Raw genomic sequence first — 20,076 nt, forward strand, 5'->3', positions numbered from 1 at the left:
CGGGATAGATGGCGGCGCCGAAGGAGGCGAACGAGGGCCGATGCGGGGGCTTCGATCTCACGTAATTCATAATGAGCTAGTATGCTATGCATACTAGCTTATTATGTCTTTGTCTTGCAGGGTGTATTTTTTTTTTTTTCAGAGGCTTTACTTCCTTTTAATGATAAATTTGCCTGTTTCATACCACAGATAACTATAATACATCTCTTTCTGCTTTTTTTGTACAGATTGGGTCAGAGTGTTGAGTATCGGTACATTTGGTCTCTGGAGATCTCCAACAAACCAAATGTGTCTGAGCCAGGGGAGCCAAAAATCAGGTTTGTTGCCGGAGTCCATGGCAATGCTCCAGTGGGCACGGAGTTGCTCTTGACGTTTGCAGAATTTCTGTGCTTGAACTATAAGAAGAACAGTGCAATAACAAAGGTGAGGTTTCTGTCATTAGTGTATTCTGTACTATGTACACACACACACACAAACAGATAGTCCAGTTTCAGATGCGTGAATTAGCAGAACATGGGAGGCCTAGTATTTATGCACTAATTCATACAATACCTCATGTATCTTCCCTAATGCATGTTTTCCTAAGTTGGATGACAAAGCATTCTAGGAGTTTGTCTAAACACCACTGAGATTCATAGTGGCTTGCCAGTATACTATACATAAAGGGAACCTGTGTTTACTGCTGTAAAATAACACTTATGCTTTAATCCAGAAAACACAAAGTGCCTACCATACCTTTTTATTTTGCTTCACAGTCTTTTTGCGCAAAGGCCCACCCTATCTTGGTCCTTTGGGTAAGATGTGCAGTTCACAATCCAGACAGACAAGTTATGCAGGTTAGAACGTCTGGGCAATTTGGAATTTCTCTGTAATCTATTACAGCCACATTCATGGAAATAACTAAATATGCTGCTGAGTTGGTCTGATTTCCTACTGCATATCCTCTGTGTTCAACTTTTTTCCTCCCATTTTTCTTAGCTCTCCCCTTCTACACATCTCTCTGCCTTAGCCTGTGTGAATATAGGGTATATAAACTTACAGATTCAGCTAATAGAGCTCCCAGGGTAACACAGCTGGCAAAAAAAACAAAAAAGGAGCAACGTGACCTGGTGTATTAGAGCCCTTTCACACCAACAGCGCGGCCGCGTTGGTGATAAAGTACCGCTAGTTTTAACGGCACGTTACCGTAGTCTTTAGAGGCACTTTTCAGACACTAGCGGGGAGCTTTTAACTCCTGCTAGCGGTCGAATAAAGGGTTAAAAGCGCCAGTAAATCGCTGCTACCGAGGAGTTTTGCAGGCGCTTTGGTGGCACTGCCCATTGATTTCAATGGGCAGGGGCGCTTTAGGAGTGGTGTATACACCGCTCCTAAAGCTCCCCAAAAATGCTGCTTGCAGGACTTTTTATTGATGTCCTGCCAGTGCAGCGCCCCAGTGTGAAAGCACTCGGGCTTTCACACTGGTACTGCAGGTGAGGCATTTTTCAGGCGCTTTACAGGTGCTATTTTTTAGTGCTAAAGCGCCTGAAAAACCCCTCCAGTGTGAAAGGCGTCTAAAGTTTTGCTTTAAACCAGGGGTGTCCAACCTTTTATCCTTCCTGGGCCACATTGGAATAAGAGGAATTGTCTTGGCCAACACACAAAATACACTACCAATAAGGATAGCTGATGAGCAGAAAAAGTCTGGCAGATCACAAGTTAATGATCACTGATAATAGAGGACGTATCTATCTAAATAATACTTATTTTTTTTGTAATATTTTTTATTATAAAAGTAGTAAGTTGATAAACTAAAACCTCAATATCTGGTTCAATGGACATAAAAGCAATTCTCAATGAATTCTCAAGGTGCTCATCAGATATTTTGATTCTAAGTTTGCCCTTCTTGTGCTTCATCGTTGAAGATAACTGCTCACAAATAATGTTGCTGCCGAAAACTGATGAAATTAATAAGTTGTGATTGTGAAGAATGGGAACATTAAGTTGTGATTGTGAAGAATGGGAAGATAAAAGTCCATTGAAGAGTCCCTGTCAATTTTTTCTTCGGCTCCATGTGTTCGCAAAGTATAAACACATTTTTACAAAAGAATTCCAAAAAAAAAGTCAACATTTTTTTTAGTAAGTTTGCAAATTTGCGTTGGCCTGCATTCATAGCAGCCTTGGACCACAGGTTGGACACCCCTGCTTTAAATGAAGGGCCAAGCTACTTACTTGAATGTCCTGAGTTGCCTGTAATTAGCTTCAGAAGGAAAATATTACTATAAATGCCACACTGGCATGTGTTTGAGATTAATAGATTATGGATTAATACTTTGTTTTATCCTCCAAGTGATGCAGAAATTAGCTGAATGGTTTGATTTGTACAGCATTATTCGCTATCCGTGATGGCTTGTTCATCCAGTTTTTGCATGCATAGCCAATAGGTTTTTAATAACGCTTTAACCAAACAGGTTTTTTATATATACTGTGTGTGTATGTATGTATAATATATAATCATATATTCATTCATTTTTTATTTTAGTTGATTGACCGAACAAGAATTGTTATTGTGCCTCTTGTAAATCCTGATGGCAGAGAGAAAGCAATAGAGAAAGATTGTACCTCAAAAATTGGACAAAACAATGCCAATGGCAAGGATCTGGACAGCGATTTCATAAGTAAGGAATTTCGAGTTTCTTTTATTTGCTATCTCCATGTGATTTTTAGTACTGTTTTACTCCTTGCTATTAACGAAGATGAGTCATTTAAAAAAATAAATGTTTCTTTTGACTTTCCTGAGTTCTGGCTAGAATAATAGAAGTTCAGTAGTCCAGGATCCTCTCCAGTAAATGTCTTAAAAAGGTTTAGAACTAAGCTGGTATTCAATTGTTAGTAGTTTTTATGATAGTGTTCTTAGGTAACGGACCTCTTACCATCTGAGAGAAGATATTTTGTATGTCTTCACTGTAATGTTTTTCTTATAAATTCTTGAATGACTCTGAAGGTCTGTTGAGATAGGTAAAAAGAGAACCAGCAAAGAGCAGAGTCACGGGGGCCAAGGGAGTGTAGTTTTTTTTTTTTTTCTTTTTTTTTAAAGAGAAGCGGATGGTCAACTATATCAAAAATAGCAGAGGTCTCGGCGTATAGATCATTGGTTTTAGGTGATAAAGTATAACTAAAGGCAAAAACTTATTTTTGTAGTTCTGGATAGAGTGGAGAGGGATTACAACACCTGTCAGTTTGTATTGCTGTCTGTGCCCCTGATAAGGAGATTCAACCTCTCTAGTTGTCCTGTTTACCATTAAAATTGATTTTGGGTTTTCCCCAGAAAAGTAATAGAGGGGCAATCTTCCAATCGGACGACACTAGTTCTGGTGACCTGGGGTCCCCAAGGAATTCCTTTAATTTTAAAGGGATTTCCTTTCACTTCCTATTTGGCTAGGGGAGAGGAAGTGAAGGAAAATCTCCCCAATGGGACACAGATGGCCAAAACAAATCTTACTCTTTCCAAAAAAAAAAGGGGGGGGTTTGCCTATACCTCTACTTTAAGTTATTAGTGAATTTTAAGAGGGCAATTTGTGTGGAGTGTTGTGGCTGATATCCAGACTGAATATACAATCTGGATATCACAATATCAGGCAGTGAAACGCTAGGACTGTATCACACACAGTCACAATAAAGTTGCTATCAGTGTGGCAGTAGCTCAGGCAGTTGTAGACTAGGCATTCTAGGATTTTGGTGGTACAGTAAATGGGAGTAAGGATCTTGGGTTGTTAAGATTGGTGGGTCCAGTGAGGGCTTTTGAAGTGTGTGAGTGACCAGTGCATGTATTAGAAGATTGGGGAAGGCGCCAGTAGCGATGGAGAGATTGATGATGTGAGAGTTTAGAATAGCGGTAGAGGGTGACCATAGTAGTTGTAAGGGAACAGGGTCCAGGAGGAAGGTGGGTGTTAGGAAAAAAAATAAATTAGCAAACACCTTTATTTTAACAGGCAAGTATTGAATGTGGAGGTGGACACTGCATGTTAGGTGGGGAAGATAGCTGGGCAGTCGAGATCTCCTCAGAAATTGCTTCAGTCTTATTTTTGAAGTGATCGCCAATCCTTCTGGCCAGTGAGTGAATTAGTGGTCGGAGGGAGTGGAGGAGTAGTAGAGAATTAAAGGTACTAAAGAGTTTATGGCTGCATCTGAGGGTGTTAATGAGCGTGCTCAAATGGGTGTGTTTGGCAGTGCTGAGGTATTTTTGGAGAGCAGATTTATACAGGGTGAACTCTTGTTGGATTTCATTTTATGCCACTGTCACTCAAAAATGATGCGATCTCTTTTGAGACTTCTGGTGTTGCGGCAGTCGCTGCTAGATTCTATGTGTAGTGAGTGGAGTGAGTGTGTCCAGGAAGGATGAGAGTAGGCTGTTGTAAACAGCATTGGCCCGGTCAGAGTGAGGACAATCAAGCTAGTCTTTTGGCAAAGTACAGCTTTTAATTTAAGTAACAGATAATTAATGTTTATGTTAATGTTCTATTGTCGTTGCGTGTTAAAATAAGAGGGTTTACATTTTGATGATCTAATACAAAGCTTTGTGGACTGCAGCTGATTGTGTTTTTTGTTGTAGAACTTGATCATTGTATAGATCAGCATTTTAACTTTTTTTTTTTTTTTTCTCTCTTAATGTTTTTCCTAGGCAACTCCTCTGGTCCTGTTGGCGAGAGGGAAAAAGAGACCAATGTTATTATTGATGGTTTAATCTTGAAACAGGATTTCACCCTTTCTGTAGTTTTGGATGGTGGCTCTCTGCTTGTTACATATCCTTATGATAACCCAGTACACACCGGTGAGTATAGTAACACTTATTCAGTATGTCGCCACCTTGTGGAAACATTTGCATACAGCTAATGCATGTTCACCTTTTGTCAACTCCGTTCTCTGTTTTATTTTTCTTAAGGGATAAATTCACCTTTGGGAACATGTTGCATGTTTCACTCAATTTAAGTGTGGAACATGTAACATGTTGCCAATGCAGCAGCTGCTGCCCGATTCAGATAGAGGTTCTCCGTACTAGCTGTCATTATTTGAAATCTGCACGGTCGCGAGGAGCTCCACCCACACGGCTGCGTCAGTCATACACAGAGCTCTGTGTGTGAATGAACTACAAGCTCTGACTTCCTTTGAGGCTGTCAGCTTGTAGAGCTCAGTGAACTACCATGGCGTTGTGGAGCGCCATGGTAGTTCGTTGATTCCTCCTGTCAGTGTATCTGCTTGCTCGTATAGGATGTACGGGCACACAGATACACTGACAGATCTGCAGGGGGCCTGCATGGCATCAGAGATCTGCTGATTGCTGATGCAATACTTTACAGGCGCGAAAAAAAAATGTATATTACACATTTTTTACCTGCAAAAAAAGGTGCATTTATTATTTATTATTTTTTTTCTAAAAAGTGAACTTATCCTTTAGGGTTTGATTCAAGCTAAACCTCATAGTAAAAAGCTGTCGGTGAGCTCTGGCAGAGAGCTTTATATATAGTTACACTTCATTCATGTCCTCGCACATCAGTGTGGTGTGCTGCACTGCAATGACATGCAGTGCCATCCAGTATGCTGCCAAAAATCCAGACATGCTACAATTTTTTCTTTCAATAATTTTTATAAAATTTTTCAGAAAGAGAAATTATACACATAATTATACACTGGAACAGTAAATCCATAGCAAGGCAACATATACAATACCATATAGCAAAGTGATTGTCATAAACACCTTTTGTTGGTGGGTACAGGAACGACTTCCTAATAGTAGGAGGGGTATTGTCACCCGTCTCTAGACACCCCAAATGGGTACTAGCTGTGTCATGGATAGGGGGCGGCACTCCCAGCCCACAGGATAAATTCTACTAAATACTACAGGTGGGAATTATTCCTTCTATAGTTGGCTACCCACCAGACAAGGTAATATTTAGAGGAGATAATAAAAAGAAGGAAGAATAGGAATATAGGGAAAGGAGAGGCAGGAGATATAAGAGTAAGATGTCCTTCCAGAATGCTCCACTTAGCCAGTGTTATAAAAATCCTACGCGGGTGCCAAGGGTATGTGCATGTAATATGCCCATGGTTCCCAAGTGGCTTCAACATTTTCAACTGTATCTTGGAGGATACTGACCATTTTTTCCTGGGCCATGATCCATGATATTTTTTGTTTGGACTGGTTACTGGATACCGGGGGCTGCTTCCATGCTTTTGCTATGGTAAGTTTAGCTCCTAGCTGGATAAAGTGAACGAGTCTCCTTTTGCTTTTAGAGGTCTTTTCTATTGGGAAGTTCAGCAATGCTATGTGGGGGGACTTAGGGATGGACAGACCTGTAGTCTTTCTGATTTTTGCAAATATCCTGTTCCAGAACCCTCTTAGTTTTGGGCATTCCCACCAAACATGTAACATGAAGCCTAAGTGTGTGCATCCTCTGAAGCATAGCGGGAAGGTTGAAGGATACAATTGTGCAAGTCTAGTGGGAACCAGGTACCATCGTTTTAGAACTTTTAGGTCTGCCTCCAATTGAGATATGTTGAGTATACCTCGGTTTGACCAAGTTATAGATCTGTGCCATTCATCCAGCTCCCATTCCTGTTTGAGATCTCTTTCCCAGGCCAACATATAGCTTGTTTTATTGTGCTCTACTAATAGTGACTCGTAAATCACCATGAGCCCTCCCCTCTGCTCCGTAAGCTGGTCGCACCATTGTTTATATGGTGTGATATTTGGTGGTAAGAGTTTGGATTTCCAGATGGAGTGTAGGAAGTGCAAAATTTGTTAGTGTCTGCATATTTCAGTTGAGGGCATTTCAAGGTTATCGGTAAAGGGATTGAGGGTAATTGGACCCGATGAATTAAAATAATGACCGATTCTGTACAACCCCTTGTTCAGCCACTAGCTAAAGGCCCCAATGTTCATTCCTGGGGGGAATTGGGGATTGTGGAAGAGATGAGCTAGCGGACGAATTGGGGATACCAACTCTGGATAATTTTTGAGTTTGTCCCATATCCTCATAGAATGAGATAATATTGGAGCAAGAATAGCGGGTCGTTTGCTTGGGTGACTCCACAGCAGGAAATCTAGCTTGAATTGTGGTACAGCTTCCCTTTCCATATGCACCCAATCGGGTTTTGCAATCCGGGAGTAGACAATTGAAATCTGGGTTAGCTGGGCTGCTTGGTAATATCTGAGTAGGTTATATAGTCCCAACTCTCCCTTGTTTGGGGCTCGAAAGAGGACCCACTTAACTAGTCTGTTCCCCTTTGAATCCCAGACAAAGGCTATCATTTTCTCCTGGAAGCGTCGCAAATGATCCGTCTTAATAGGTATGGGGAGAGATCGACAATAGTAGAGGATACGTGGCAGCATTGTCATCTTTATAGCGTGAACCCTCCCTAGCCAAGACAGATTTAGTCAAGACCATTCACGCAAATACGAGTCCAATTTTTTAAATAGTGGCGGGTAATTGGTTGCATATATCTGGTCTATCCTGGATGGCAGGTGTACCCCTAGGTAGGGAATGTTAGAATCATGCCATGCAAAGATAAAGTGGCTTTTTAGCTGGGAAACTAATGAGTCTGGTAGATTTATGTTAAGGGCCTGAGACTTTGACAAGTTGACATAGCGTCCAGAGTAGTTTCCCTGAAGTCGTACTCGTGCTTCGGGAAACGAGTATAACTCTCTTAGAATGTTAGCGAAGTGTTGGCCTGAATCCCCATTGCTGTAAGATGTTGAATAGATAAGGCCAGGAGACAGAGTCAAATGCTTTATGTAAATCTATGGATAAAAGAAGACCACCTTGAGGTTGCCCTCCATCCCATCCTGATCGCAACAGTGAGTGAATGTCTATCGCCCGTCTAATCTGATTCGGGCCTTGTCTACCCGGAATGAACCCTACCTGATCTTTATGGATGTTTGAACTGATGAAGGAGGAAACCCGGTCTGCCAAGATCTTCGTTAAGATCTTTAGGTCGTTATTTGTCATATGGGTCTATAGTTGCTAACCTCCCCCGGGACTTTCCCAGGTTTTGGAATTACAGTGATAAAGGCCGAGTTAAGTGAGCGTACCAGGGTCGCTCCCTTCCTTAATGTGTTAAAGAATCGTGCTAGATATGGGGATAGAATGAGTGCAAATGTTTTATAGTAGGGGTTGGAGAACCCATCTGGTCCAGGGGCAGATCCCTGTTTCAAGTTTTTAATGACTAAGACCACTTCTTCAGCCATTTTTGGAGATTCCAGCCTATCTATATGATCTCCCTGTGCCCCTCCGCTATAGAGGGATATATAGAAATCATGGAAGGTGCCCATAATTCTCTGTAGGTTGTGCGTCCCAGAGCCATTTTGGAGGCGTATTTTTGGTAATGTATTAGAACGAAGCTAGGGAGTTAGACCGGCTGCTAGAATTGAGTCCATTTTATATCTTTTGGTAGAATCGGGCTCCACTCCATCGTAAACTCTTTTCCGCCTTTGAAGTAGGTGCAAGATTGAACGCTAGTCAGGCCTCATCTAGTTTGGCTGTTGGAATAGATTTAGGGTCTTATGTTGCTTGCTAATAGTTAGGAATTCCTTTTCTAGTCTATCTATATCTACTCTACGAGCTTGTCTGATTCCAGATGAGATCTGGATGAGTTTCCCTCTGATTGGTAGCTTTGTGGGCGGCCCGCAGAGTTTCAGGGTTTACCCCTACCATGTCATTTAGGGAAAAATAATCATTGATGGCTTTTTCAAGTTCAATAGATCTCACCGGGTATTGATTCATTAAGTCTCCAGTGACTTTTTCCTGTGGGCTATGAGGTCTTTGTATGTGAAGAAAAGCTATAGAGTGGTCTGACCACACTGTCTCTTATGAATGATTTGTGTGCTAGGGATATATGCGTTTAAAAAAAAAGTGGAATTAAAGTTGCGCTACTTATATCTAGAAAAGCTGCTAGCATCAACAATAAGACTAATTGTATAAAGAGTAAGAAACAGAAAAAATGCAGCGCTACAAAGTGCATATAAACCCTGAATAGGTATCCAGAAGTGAGTGTTCAATATAAGATATTAATTGGTGAAATAAATAAATGAACATTTAATACCAACGTGCATGCTGAAAATGCTACGGGCATAAGTATATGTGTGTGTGTATATGTGTGTGTGTGTGTGTATATATATATACATATATATATATATATATATATATATATATATATATATATATATATATATATATATATATAATAATCCTGTGGAGCAAGATAACGAAAAGTAACCATTCATGAGTCCCTGAAATAGTTCAATGTAACATGTTCAATCCCATAGATGTAGTCACAGGGCGTTGGAAATCCAAAAATGCAATGTTGGAGCCGGAATGTGCAGGGAATTATTTATACACCGCACCCGGGGATGTGCATCCAACACTAGGGAAGGGGGGGTGAATACTCTTACCCCAAATCGTGGACGCACATGCCAGCGGCGGTGGATCAAACAGGCAGAAACGGGCACATACTCTAGCTGGAACTCCTGTAAAAGGATTGGTGTACGTCTACACTTGCATCCAAAGGGGCGGGGATGACAGAGATTTGGGCCGTGATCATGAGGTTACTGGTAAGGTGGATCATAGGAAAAAAAATAAAAGGCCTCCACATAGTGCAGATGAATCCTAGGTTTAAAAATTTATTTAAAAAAAGTATAAAATCGTACAAACATCACATCAGATGTGTACATAGGGTGATCACAAAATCGAGAAAAAGTAAGCGTGGTTTATAGAGCCGAGCAGGCTATGTATCCGACATGTTTCATACGAGTGTACTTCAACTGGGGCAAGGTATAGGCATTGTTGATAGGAAGATGTGGTCGATTCGGGAGAAGGATTGGTGCGGGGGCGAAAGTGGGTAAAGTCCCATGTTTGGGGATTGAATTCTCTCCAAATGTCTGCTAATTTATGTTGGTGGATGAGTCTAGCTATTCGGAGGCATTGTTTGGGAGAGCGGGTGGTTTAGCACCCGGCGGGCAATTCTTGTGAACTCCCGAGTCAAAGGATATGTTTGAATGTCCCCCCACCACAATTGTGCCCTCAAGCAAGGGACCCAGTTTCTGGAACATGTACTCAAAGAATTTTGCTTGGCCTCAATTGGGTACATAGTAAGAAACGAAAGAGTAGAGCTGGTCATCCAGCACTCCTTTGATCAGGATAAATCTACCTTCCAGGTCCTTAAGTTCCAACTAGAGTGCGAATTTGGATTTGTGCGAGAAGGGAATTGCTACACCCTTTGTTTTATTATCCACATTAGCTAGGAAGAAATTTAGGATGAATGAACTTGGGCTTGTGCATTCTTGGAAAGTGTGTTTCCTGAAGCAGGATCACATCAATCTTTTGGTTATGGTAGTATTGAAAGATTTTCGTCTTTTAACCTGTGAGTTCAATCCTTGTGTATTATGGGACACTATTCGTAGAGGAGAAGTCAGTTTGTCAGTTTCAGCCATGGAGCAGTTAGAGGGGGAGCACAAGCGAAATACAGCCACTTACCTGTAGGCCTCATGAAGGGGAGTCAGATGAACTGCCCAGGTATCTGGAATTCAGGTCGGGTAGAAAAAGGATTTGAGAGTTTCCGGAAGGACATCTGGAAGAGAAGGAAGTATGAACCACAGAAAAAGAAAAGTGAAACAAATAACAGTGAAAAGGTGATATAGCTATCTCCAGAGGGGAGGTGGAACTAGGTCCCAACAATCCCTCTAACACTTTAGAAGAGTCTTCTTCTGCCAGAGAAGAAGCACCCCTGTCCAGGGGAGAGTGGTTAAACCATGTCTCTTGGTCAGGTAGAGGCACCAATAGGCTGCTCCGACAGCAGCGTTCTTGTATTATAACATATATGAAGTGATAGAAATTAACAATAGCAATTTATATTAACAACACAACCCGTATAATTGAAATAAAACAGCCCATTAAGGGGCGTAACCTGTTCGGACCAATAAGAAGTCCCATAGAAGTAAGAGTGGGGAAGCTAACATATGGGAGAGCTAAAGGGGATTAGTGGGTAAAAAAGTAGGATGGTCTGGGGGGCTAGGGGGATTTTCATGACTGTAAACTGTTGACTAAACCGTGCTGGCACCCAATAGGGCACGTGCTGATTCCTCATTATACTTTAGGTGTCCCAGTTGGGCCGGACCCAAATTGACTGTTATCTTGATGGCCCTTGTGTCCCTCCCTCCTCCCCCATGGAGGATATCCCGCAGGGAGGCCTGTCCTGCTTAAAACGGTCAGGATTTGCCCCACAATAGAGTCGATATCTGTCAAACATTAGAGCCCCTCCTCAAGGGAGACCGTGAGAAATAAGGGATCACCATAACTATTGATCAACAGTTGAAATATTCTGTTTTAAAGTGTCCACGGGATATGTAATGCCTAAATAGGCCCCCAGACATAACAAAAAAAAAAAAGGGGGGGGACCCCAAAATCCCGCTCCTCTCCTTTATAGAGGGGGGAAAACCAGAGAAGAGAGGGGAAACCCAAGAGCTCCAAAGAGACCAAACTATAGTCATTCAAAAAAGGACCCAGGGAAAAAATGAACTCAGCGAGCCGGAGAAGTCAAGTGAGGTTAGTCAATTCAGGTAGGTGCGAATTCCTTGGATCTCTGGGGTTTTGCCAAACTGGGGTGATCGGGCTAGTGGGCATCTGTCGTTTAGAGGCTCCTGCGACGGGTCCAGCTGGAGGAGACGATTGGGTCTGAGTGATGAGTCCCAGATGAAGGAGGAGTTTTTCTCCCGCCGGAAGTATGGAGAAAGTATACGACTTGTTCTTGTGGGAAAACTTGAGATTAAATGGAAATACCCACCAATATTTTATGTCCTTTTGAGCAAGCACTGATAGGAGCGGTTTAAGCGATTTTTTTGAATGGTAGATGGGGATAAGTCCGCAAAGATTTGGATAGGATGAACCTGGATCTTCAGATTCCTGGCAGAGCGAGCCCACTGCAGAACCTCCTCCTTAACCGCATAGTAGTGGGGTTTTACCACAATGTATCTCAGGAGCCCGTTTGAACGGGGGGGGGGGGCTAGAGCTCTATGAGCCCTGTCCAACTCCAATTTGCGGGAAGGGATATCCGGAATGAGGTCCTGAATGAGAGGGCGAACTGCTGCATGCACATCCGTGACAGTTTCTGTGAGACCCCTGATTCTGAAATTATATCTGCGAGATCTATTCTTGTGGTCGTCTATCTTGGATATGGCCGTCTCGAGCTGGTTCTGGTGATTGTGGTATCCAGGTGTGATTTAATTATTGCTATGCGGGATCCTAAGGTCTGGAGTTCCGCCTTAATGTCTCCTGTAATTTTTGCACCTGTTTGGGACAGTCCAATGCTCAACATGTCTGAGAATCTGAAGAACATGTCCACTATATTAGTGGGCAGTTCATGCTGGGGTGGTATGGTGGGCCTCCCTCAACTGTGGGAGTATGGAGCTTTCTTCGATAGGGGATAATAGGAAATCCTCCGTAGTGTGTCCTGTTAAGCATTCCATGGATGCCGGTGAGGCAGCCCCTATTTGGTGAATACCCTCTGGTGTTCCTGGGCTAGGGCTGAAGTGCAGGGAATCTGGGACTGTGCTGTGTGAACCGTTACCCTAATTATCCTGTGCTGGAGGCTGGGTCGCGGCCGCCATCTTGGATCCCTGAGGAAAATCCACAGCGTGGGTGATCTGTGCCTTTAGGGACCTACGAACCAGTCCTGCTGACATGAGGTGATTCCCGCTCTTGTTGACCCTCCGGGGCTGCCGTTTTCGCGGGTGATAAGGTTGGTTGTGTGCCTGCGTGGGCGCTTGTCTGTCGGAGCAGAGTGGAGCTCCCGGTCTACGTGGCCATCTTAGGAGCCGCCGCACATGCGCCTGAGATGCTGCATGTTTTATGCACCACATGTGACACCAGCATGAACAATTGTGCCCTAGTGGTGACTTGCGTTTGTCCAGTGCAGAAAAACTCAGGTCACTGCAGATGGTGTGAAGAGCCCTAAAATTCTTGTCAGGTTAGTTTGGTGAATCTTTTACAAATCTGTCTTCCTTGTAAATTGTCAGGGCTGTAGTCTAATTGTACACTAGAATCAAATGAGTTTGACAAATTCTTCTGGGCGTTAAAATGAATGTGCCTCTTTTTTAAATTTTTTTTGGCTGATGTCTTTTTACTATTCATAAACAGAATTATTAATACTGTTGTGTATGTATTTTTATATCACAGTAGAGAACAAGGACACTCTGAAACATTTGGCTTCTGTGTATGCAACTAACCATCCTACAATACATCTGGGACACCCAGGATGTCCAAACAAGTCAGGTTGGTATTTGACGAGCTTCTGTGTTCACCAAAAATTAATTAGGTGACGTTAATATTTATGGTTGATGTTGATTTCTCTGGGTAGATGAGAATATTCCTGGTGGAGTGATCAGCGGAGCAGAATGGAGGGGACATCAAGGCAGCATGAAGGTAACACCATAAAATGGTTCAGCAAGCTCTGAATGAAAAAAAAATATTGGCAAGAAATGCGAGTCATTCCCTAGGGAGTTTTAAATTGTAATTGCACACTGCAATACACAGGACTTGTATTCATAGAACATGGATTGTATTCAGAATACTTTCAGGTAATTGGACACCAAAAACCTCTAGAGTACACCCATATAAGGCCGGCCATAGGCAGAGTGAATTTCTTCCTGCAACCACGGTGTTGTCAAGGGAATCACTCCCGCCCTTGCTGGAAGAATCCAACAGACCTGTTATACCCAAGCTGATGGATCAATCAAATTGGGTACATTCAGCCTGCCCATACATGGTTCAAATCTCAGCCCGGTTCCTGCTGAACAGGCCGAGATTCAAACCGTCTATAGCTGGCTTAACCCCCACCCACACTGTATGACAGCTTTTTGTTGGATTCATTCTTCTTTAAAGAAGCGTTTTTGATTTTTTTTTTTTTTCTTCTCTCCTAAACTTCTATCAAGACCTGACTATTTACTTCTGGCTACTTAGCAGTTTCGAGATTGGTCACTATTTTAGTGTGTACTTTAGGAACCGTACCTGGCCTGTAAATTTTGTTTCAGGCTCTTGGTCCTCTGTTTGGCAAAATAGCTTATGGGGCATATTGGCTTGTTGCAGTTTGCACATTTTTTTCTGTGCATTTTGCCGCATTTGTCACACATTTTTACATGTGGCAAAAAGCAGCAGCTGATTGGTAATTATAAAATCACTCCCATTCACATTCATTTTTGCACATGGACACAGAAACAAATAGCAATTTTTTCAGAAGGTTGGAATCTGCAACAAAATTTGGTAAAATCCCTGTAATGTACATAGATTACCCAGAGGGGAATGTTTTTTTCTCAACAAAAGTGGAGTTATGCATAGACAAAATCCCTTCAGAGGAAACTAATTAGGACTTTAGAAGAACCACAATTTTTTACATTATATATAAAACATCAAAATTTATTGTTGTAACAATTAAAACCCAATAATGAAATCCATCAAACATGTTGCTGGTGTTTACAGATCACATAATACATCTATGCAAATCATAACGTGATGTGCATAAACCACTATAGGGTTTTATAACAGATGAAGACGTAAGAATGAAATGTCCTCATTTAAAACAGGGAATGTGATCATGTTTTAACCACTTGCCACCCAGGCCAACTCTGACACTTCTCTCCTACATGTAAAAATCATTTTTTTGCTAGAAAATTATTAAGAACCCCTAAACATTATATATGTTTTTTTAGCAGAGCCCCTAGGGAATAAAATGGTGGTCGTTGCAAATTTTTGTGTCGCTTGAATTTGTGCGGAAATTTTTCAAACGCGTTTGTAAAAATGGTTTCATGAATAAAAAAAAACACGAACACGAAAGTTAGCGTGATTTTTAAAAAATTTTTTTGTATAATGTGAAAGATGTTATGCCAAGTAAATGGATACCTAACATGCCACACTTTAAAATTGTGCACACTCGTGGAATGGCGCCAAACTTCGGTACTTAAAAATCTGCAAAGATGACGCTTTAAAAAATTTTTACAGGTTACCTGTTTAAAGTTACAGAGGAGGTCTTAGGCTAAAATTATTGCACCTGCTCTAACGTTTGCGGCGATACTTCACATGTGTGGAATGGCGTTTACATATGCGGGCACGGTGTATGTTTGCGTCCTCTTCTGCGAGCGAGCACGTGGGGACGGGGGCACTTTCAAAAATGTTATTGTTTATTTTACTTTTATTTTTATATTTTGACACTTTCCCTTTACATTTTTTTTTTTTGATCACTTTTATTCCTTTTACAAGGAATAGAAACCTCCCTTGTAATAGGAATAGGGCATGACAGGTCCTCTTTACAGATCTGGGGTCTATTAGTGCCCAGATCTTGCCTCTGGCATGGAAAGCCTAAAATAAAAAAATGAATTCTCAGACTCGATCGCACAGACAAGCCGGTAGAAGCAGCGGAGGCATCATTCAGATATCCCCACTCAAAGTCTGCAACGTCATTTGATGTCGTCGGGCGGGAAGTGGTTAAATACAAGTAGAAACATTCAGGCAGTAGGTCTTTCACTATATAACAGAACACCAGTAAAGCTTGTTTTGTCACTAAAGAAGCCCTGTTACAGAGTAGGTGTTTGACAAAATGTACAAATAATACATGTATTTGTTGCAGGATTTCAGTGTTACTCATGGTCACTGTCCAGAAATCACTGTGTACACTAGTTGCTGCTTGTTTCCTGCTGCTGGGCAGCTGAAGTCCCTCTGGACTGAGAACAAGAAGTCCCTTCTGGCCATGCTAGTTGAGGTAAGATCTAAGAGCTAGGACTTAATGCATTACCTTGATTTTGCAGACTTTATATTCATGTAACTTCACTTACCTTATTGTATTTGGCCTTAAAGGTCAGCTACCCTCAAAACTGACATTTCAGGTGGCTGCTGGCAAGTTGTATCTGACGCTGGCTTATGTTTCTTTGAGACTTCAGTAGTAAGATTTCCATACCAACATGAACATTTGGTGTCACGCAGAAAGCTGTGTTTGTGAAACACCTTTTGTATTTAAATCAACCCTATGTCACTTGTAAAACATGGGAATGCCACATCTTTGCTACTTTCTGGCTGCTACAGGTACTCAACACTTCTGATCATGTTGAACATCTGCTCCCTTGCACTCGTACGTCTTGTAGTAAAATACAAGACGGCTAGAGAAAATACAGTGTGAGGTAGGAGTAGCAGGTATTCACACACTCAGAAGAGTTGAATAATTGCAATGAGCATGAAGCAACAAAGCACCAGAGTTTTACGGACTGTGTTTTATTTGCAACCAAGTCTGTGAAGACGGGATCACTTTAAAGGGAAGGGGATAGGTGTCCTTCCTGCTGTGGATCATCAATGAAGTAAATTGTTGGTGCTATATAAATCCTGAATAATAAAGTATCAGTTTTAGGTACAGCTCTTTTTAACAAAGTGTTTTCTGATTCATCACAATGGGGCTTATTTACGAAAGGCAAATCCAGTTTACACTACAAGTGCAAAGTGCACTTGAAATTGCACTGAAAGTGCGCTTGGAAGTACAGTTGCTGTAAATCTGAGGGGTAGATCTGAAATGAGGGGAAGCTCTGATGATTTTATTATCCAATCATGTGCAAGCTAAAATGCTGTTTTTTATTTTCCTTGCATGTCCCCCTCGGTTCTACAGCAACTGCACTTCCAAGTGCAATTTCAAGTGCACTTTGCACTTGTAGTTTGCACTTGTAGTGCAAAGTGGATTTGCCTTTCGTAAATAACCCTCCAATGTGTCCCTTGCATAGTGCTTTTTGTATTATTGTATTGATATATTTATAGTGTATCTGAGGCCATTTTGTTTTTATATATATATATATATATATATAATATATATTTTTTTTTTTTGGATAGAGCAAAGAGTGGTTTTATTGCTGTCTGTTTCCCTACTGGGAAGACTGAGCTTCTCTATGTTCTAGTCACCATTGTCACTGGGATTGGTTAACTAAGGCTGACCATATATACAGTTTTCTTGATTTACTGAGACCGTATAATAAGAGCTAAAACCTAAACACTTTCAATTTGTATGCAATAAGGCAGGTCATTGCACTACATAGTTGAAGGTAAATCTAAAGGAAATTGATTAAGAGAATTATTTTATGTATGGCCAGCTTAACGGGGACAAACATTAGAATTCTTACTGGAACAAAGAGATTTCCCTTACTTTGGAAGATCTCCTCCCACCTTCTGATCTATTTCAAGACCGGAGCAGAAAAATCTCCCAATGGGACACAAAGTAAAACTGATTGATTGGTTGCTGTGTAACTCAGTTCTGTAATTCATGACTGTTTGTTGTTAGAAGGGAACTTCACTCTCTCAATCAACACTGATTATTTGTAATCCTTATGCTGCTAGCATGAGTAAATAGGAAAATATATCATATTTACGTTTTTAAACTTTTTTTTTTTTACATTTCTTCAGTTACTTCCTGGTTTCCATGCCTAGGCAAATTATGTCATACTTCCCAGGAGGTAAAGAGGGGTTTGCTGAGTATACCTTCCTTCCTGTATGCCTGAGCTAAGGGCAGATGGATTCCAGGAAGTAAATGCTACATGAATCATATGCGTTTACTCAAGATGACTGCAGCCAGAATTTCTACGGAGATGTTTTTCAAAGGGATTTCTTAGCAAAATAAAGCATGAAGACATGGATGGGATGGCTGTTTGCTTTGAATAACAAAAATTAATTAATTTGCGTTTTTGGTTTGTGGTGCTCAGATACAGTGTAGTTCCGCTTTAAATATTACTTTCAGTGTGCCTTTTAAGTGCAGTGAATATAGGCTTTGGAACTTGATCAGGGCCTTGTAATCTCAATATTATCATTTCTTAAGGCATTATACAAGTAAGCCTGCAGACGTTGGTGGGTTAAAGGAATAGAGAAATGTAACTAGAGTAGGCAATAGCGTAAATGGAAATTGAAGGTGTAATAGAATCTCTGGATTTAAAGGGTTTCATCAATAAATGATAGGGAAGTAATACAGCCAGCTCTGCTCCTGTTCACTTTGACAACAGAACTGTCTGAATCAGGCAAGTGTGTGTGTATGCTTTGTATGGCTATCAGTCTGTGTTTGCACATTTTACATATGCTATATATTATGGATTTATTCAGTTGCGTTAGCAGTCTTTACTTATCTAGTCCATACTGCACTTATCTTTTTATTTTATTGATTGATTTGTGTAATATTATGATATCCTGAAGGCTCTTATGTTTTACCTTTTTTATTTATTTGATTAGAAAAAATATTTTAAGTATAATTCTTTTTTTGCACAGTGGTCATATGATCTCATGAGAATCGATCATAAGATTCAGTGCTATGTCCCCGCATTGGTAAACATTGCATTTGGTGCCAGCTGTGTCAGTACAGTGTATTCAAGAATGACGTGAATGTCCTCACAATACATTTCCTGGTTCCAGGTACATAAAGGTGTGCATGGTATTGTAAAGGATGAGAAGGGAAGACCTGTCCCTAAAGCCACGATCATCTTCAATGAAGGAGTAAAAGTCTACACCAAAGAGGGAGGATACTTCCATGTTCTGCTTGCACCAGGTTTCCATAATATTAATGCCATTGCAGAGGGCTACCAGCAGCAGAATACTCAGGTATGAATTTGCTTGAGTAAATAATATTAACAGAATATAGGACATTCAGATGTTTATTATTGAAGTTAGCAGATATATTTGTCCATTTAAAATTATTATTTGATTTTATATGTGGAGTCTACTGAACTAAAACACCTACTGGACCTTTTACCATCTCTGGGATTTTTGTTATGGGATTCTTCCTCAGCTCTATTTATCACATCTTGAGTCTCTCACAGCCATAACAAGGCTGTCCCTTCGCACTTTTTAACATAAAAACTAAGTTGATAATCTACTGTTGCTACTTCCTATGAACTCCAGGGTTCTAAAAAAAAACATTTAGTAAGAAACTCCCTGTATTCTGCCAAAACCTGAAACAGAGGTATATATGCATTGCTTATCAATGTGTCCAAACAAATTTATACATTTTTTTTTAAAAGAACTTTATTTTTTTGTCTTGCCTCTGTCTTTGGAAAAAAAAAGTATTAAGGGGGTATTGTTTGAAATAGTTGTTGTTGTAGTGGGTGTTGCTATACTGTGTTTGGCTTGTAGTGTGCCACCTTTCCCCCTTTGCTTTGCTATGGTTTAGGCAAAATAGAGTGTGGGATACACTGAAGAGATTGGCAGGCACAGTCACACAGGGGGCTACGTTCCTCTACACAGATCGTGCTTCTACAGGGCATAGGGAGTCTGGGACCATTGGCTGGCACACGCTAACCGTGCAGCCTTATTTAAGGCTCTGGTCTGCCTCCGGCTTATTGCCCTTATAAAGCACACATTGCTTACAGCCGAAATCCAATCATTATAATACACCTATCATCACACCGATGTGGGAGTAGATTTCTTCAAACCAACTATTTGCCTGAACGGCGTCCTGTGCCTCTCCTGACATTTTGACTTATATTTTGACCAGTTTCAAGCTCCTGATATGGAATCGCTTCAATTGAGCTTATACATGTGACCAGTAGTAACCTCACTCCAGAGGGGAGACTTTTTAGCCTCCATCGATATAAAGGATGCGTACTTACACGTACCTCTCTTTCAGCCTCATCAGAGGTTCCTACATTTTGCAGTAGAGGAACGTCACTTTCAGTTTGTGGCTCTACCTTTCAGCTTCCTGCAGCTCCCTGGGTGTTCACAAAGGTCCTAGCCACCAGTACTGGGTCTTTTAAGGGCCCAAGGGATCGTGGTGCTCGGGTATCTGGATGACCTGTTCAGAGATCACTCAATACAGGCTCTAGAACAGAGCATAATATACACAGTGAGCTATTTGAAAAGATTAGGCTGGATCATAAATACCAAAAAGTCAGCCTTGAGACCAGCTCAATGTCTAAGATATTTAGGTCTCATTCTAAATACGGTCCAAGCAAGAGTATTCTTGCCACCCATAAGGATCTGTTCCCTGAAGGATCAGGTGCATCAGATAAGGGGCACCAGACAACCCTCTATTCGGCTCTGTATGAGT

At 41.2% G+C, this 20,076-nt stretch overlaps 1 protein-coding gene across 1 annotated transcript in view; it reads left to right on the top strand.

Annotated features, from left to right (window-relative positions):
• The window catches only part of CPD (carboxypeptidase D), a 203,927-nt gene that overhangs the window by 167,933 nt on the left and 15,918 nt on the right, over nucleotides 1-20,076 (top strand). The window contains exons 13-19 of the mRNA XM_073616853.1: nucleotides 228-423; nucleotides 2,519-2,654; nucleotides 4,658-4,807; nucleotides 13,203-13,298; nucleotides 13,384-13,448; nucleotides 15,646-15,777; nucleotides 18,447-18,632. Of these exons, the coding sequence (XP_073472954.1) occupies nucleotides 228-423; nucleotides 2,519-2,654; nucleotides 4,658-4,807; nucleotides 13,203-13,298; nucleotides 13,384-13,448; nucleotides 15,646-15,777; nucleotides 18,447-18,632 (961 nt within the window). The remainder of the gene's footprint in view (nucleotides 1-227; nucleotides 424-2,518; nucleotides 2,655-4,657; nucleotides 4,808-13,202; nucleotides 13,299-13,383; nucleotides 13,449-15,645; nucleotides 15,778-18,446; nucleotides 18,633-20,076) is intronic.

This window comes from Aquarana catesbeiana, linkage group LG02 (assembly GCF_042186555.1).
Source record: "Aquarana catesbeiana isolate 2022-GZ linkage group LG02, ASM4218655v1, whole genome shotgun sequence".
NCBI classification, from domain to species: Eukaryota; Metazoa; Chordata; class Amphibia; order Anura; family Ranidae; genus Aquarana; species Aquarana catesbeiana.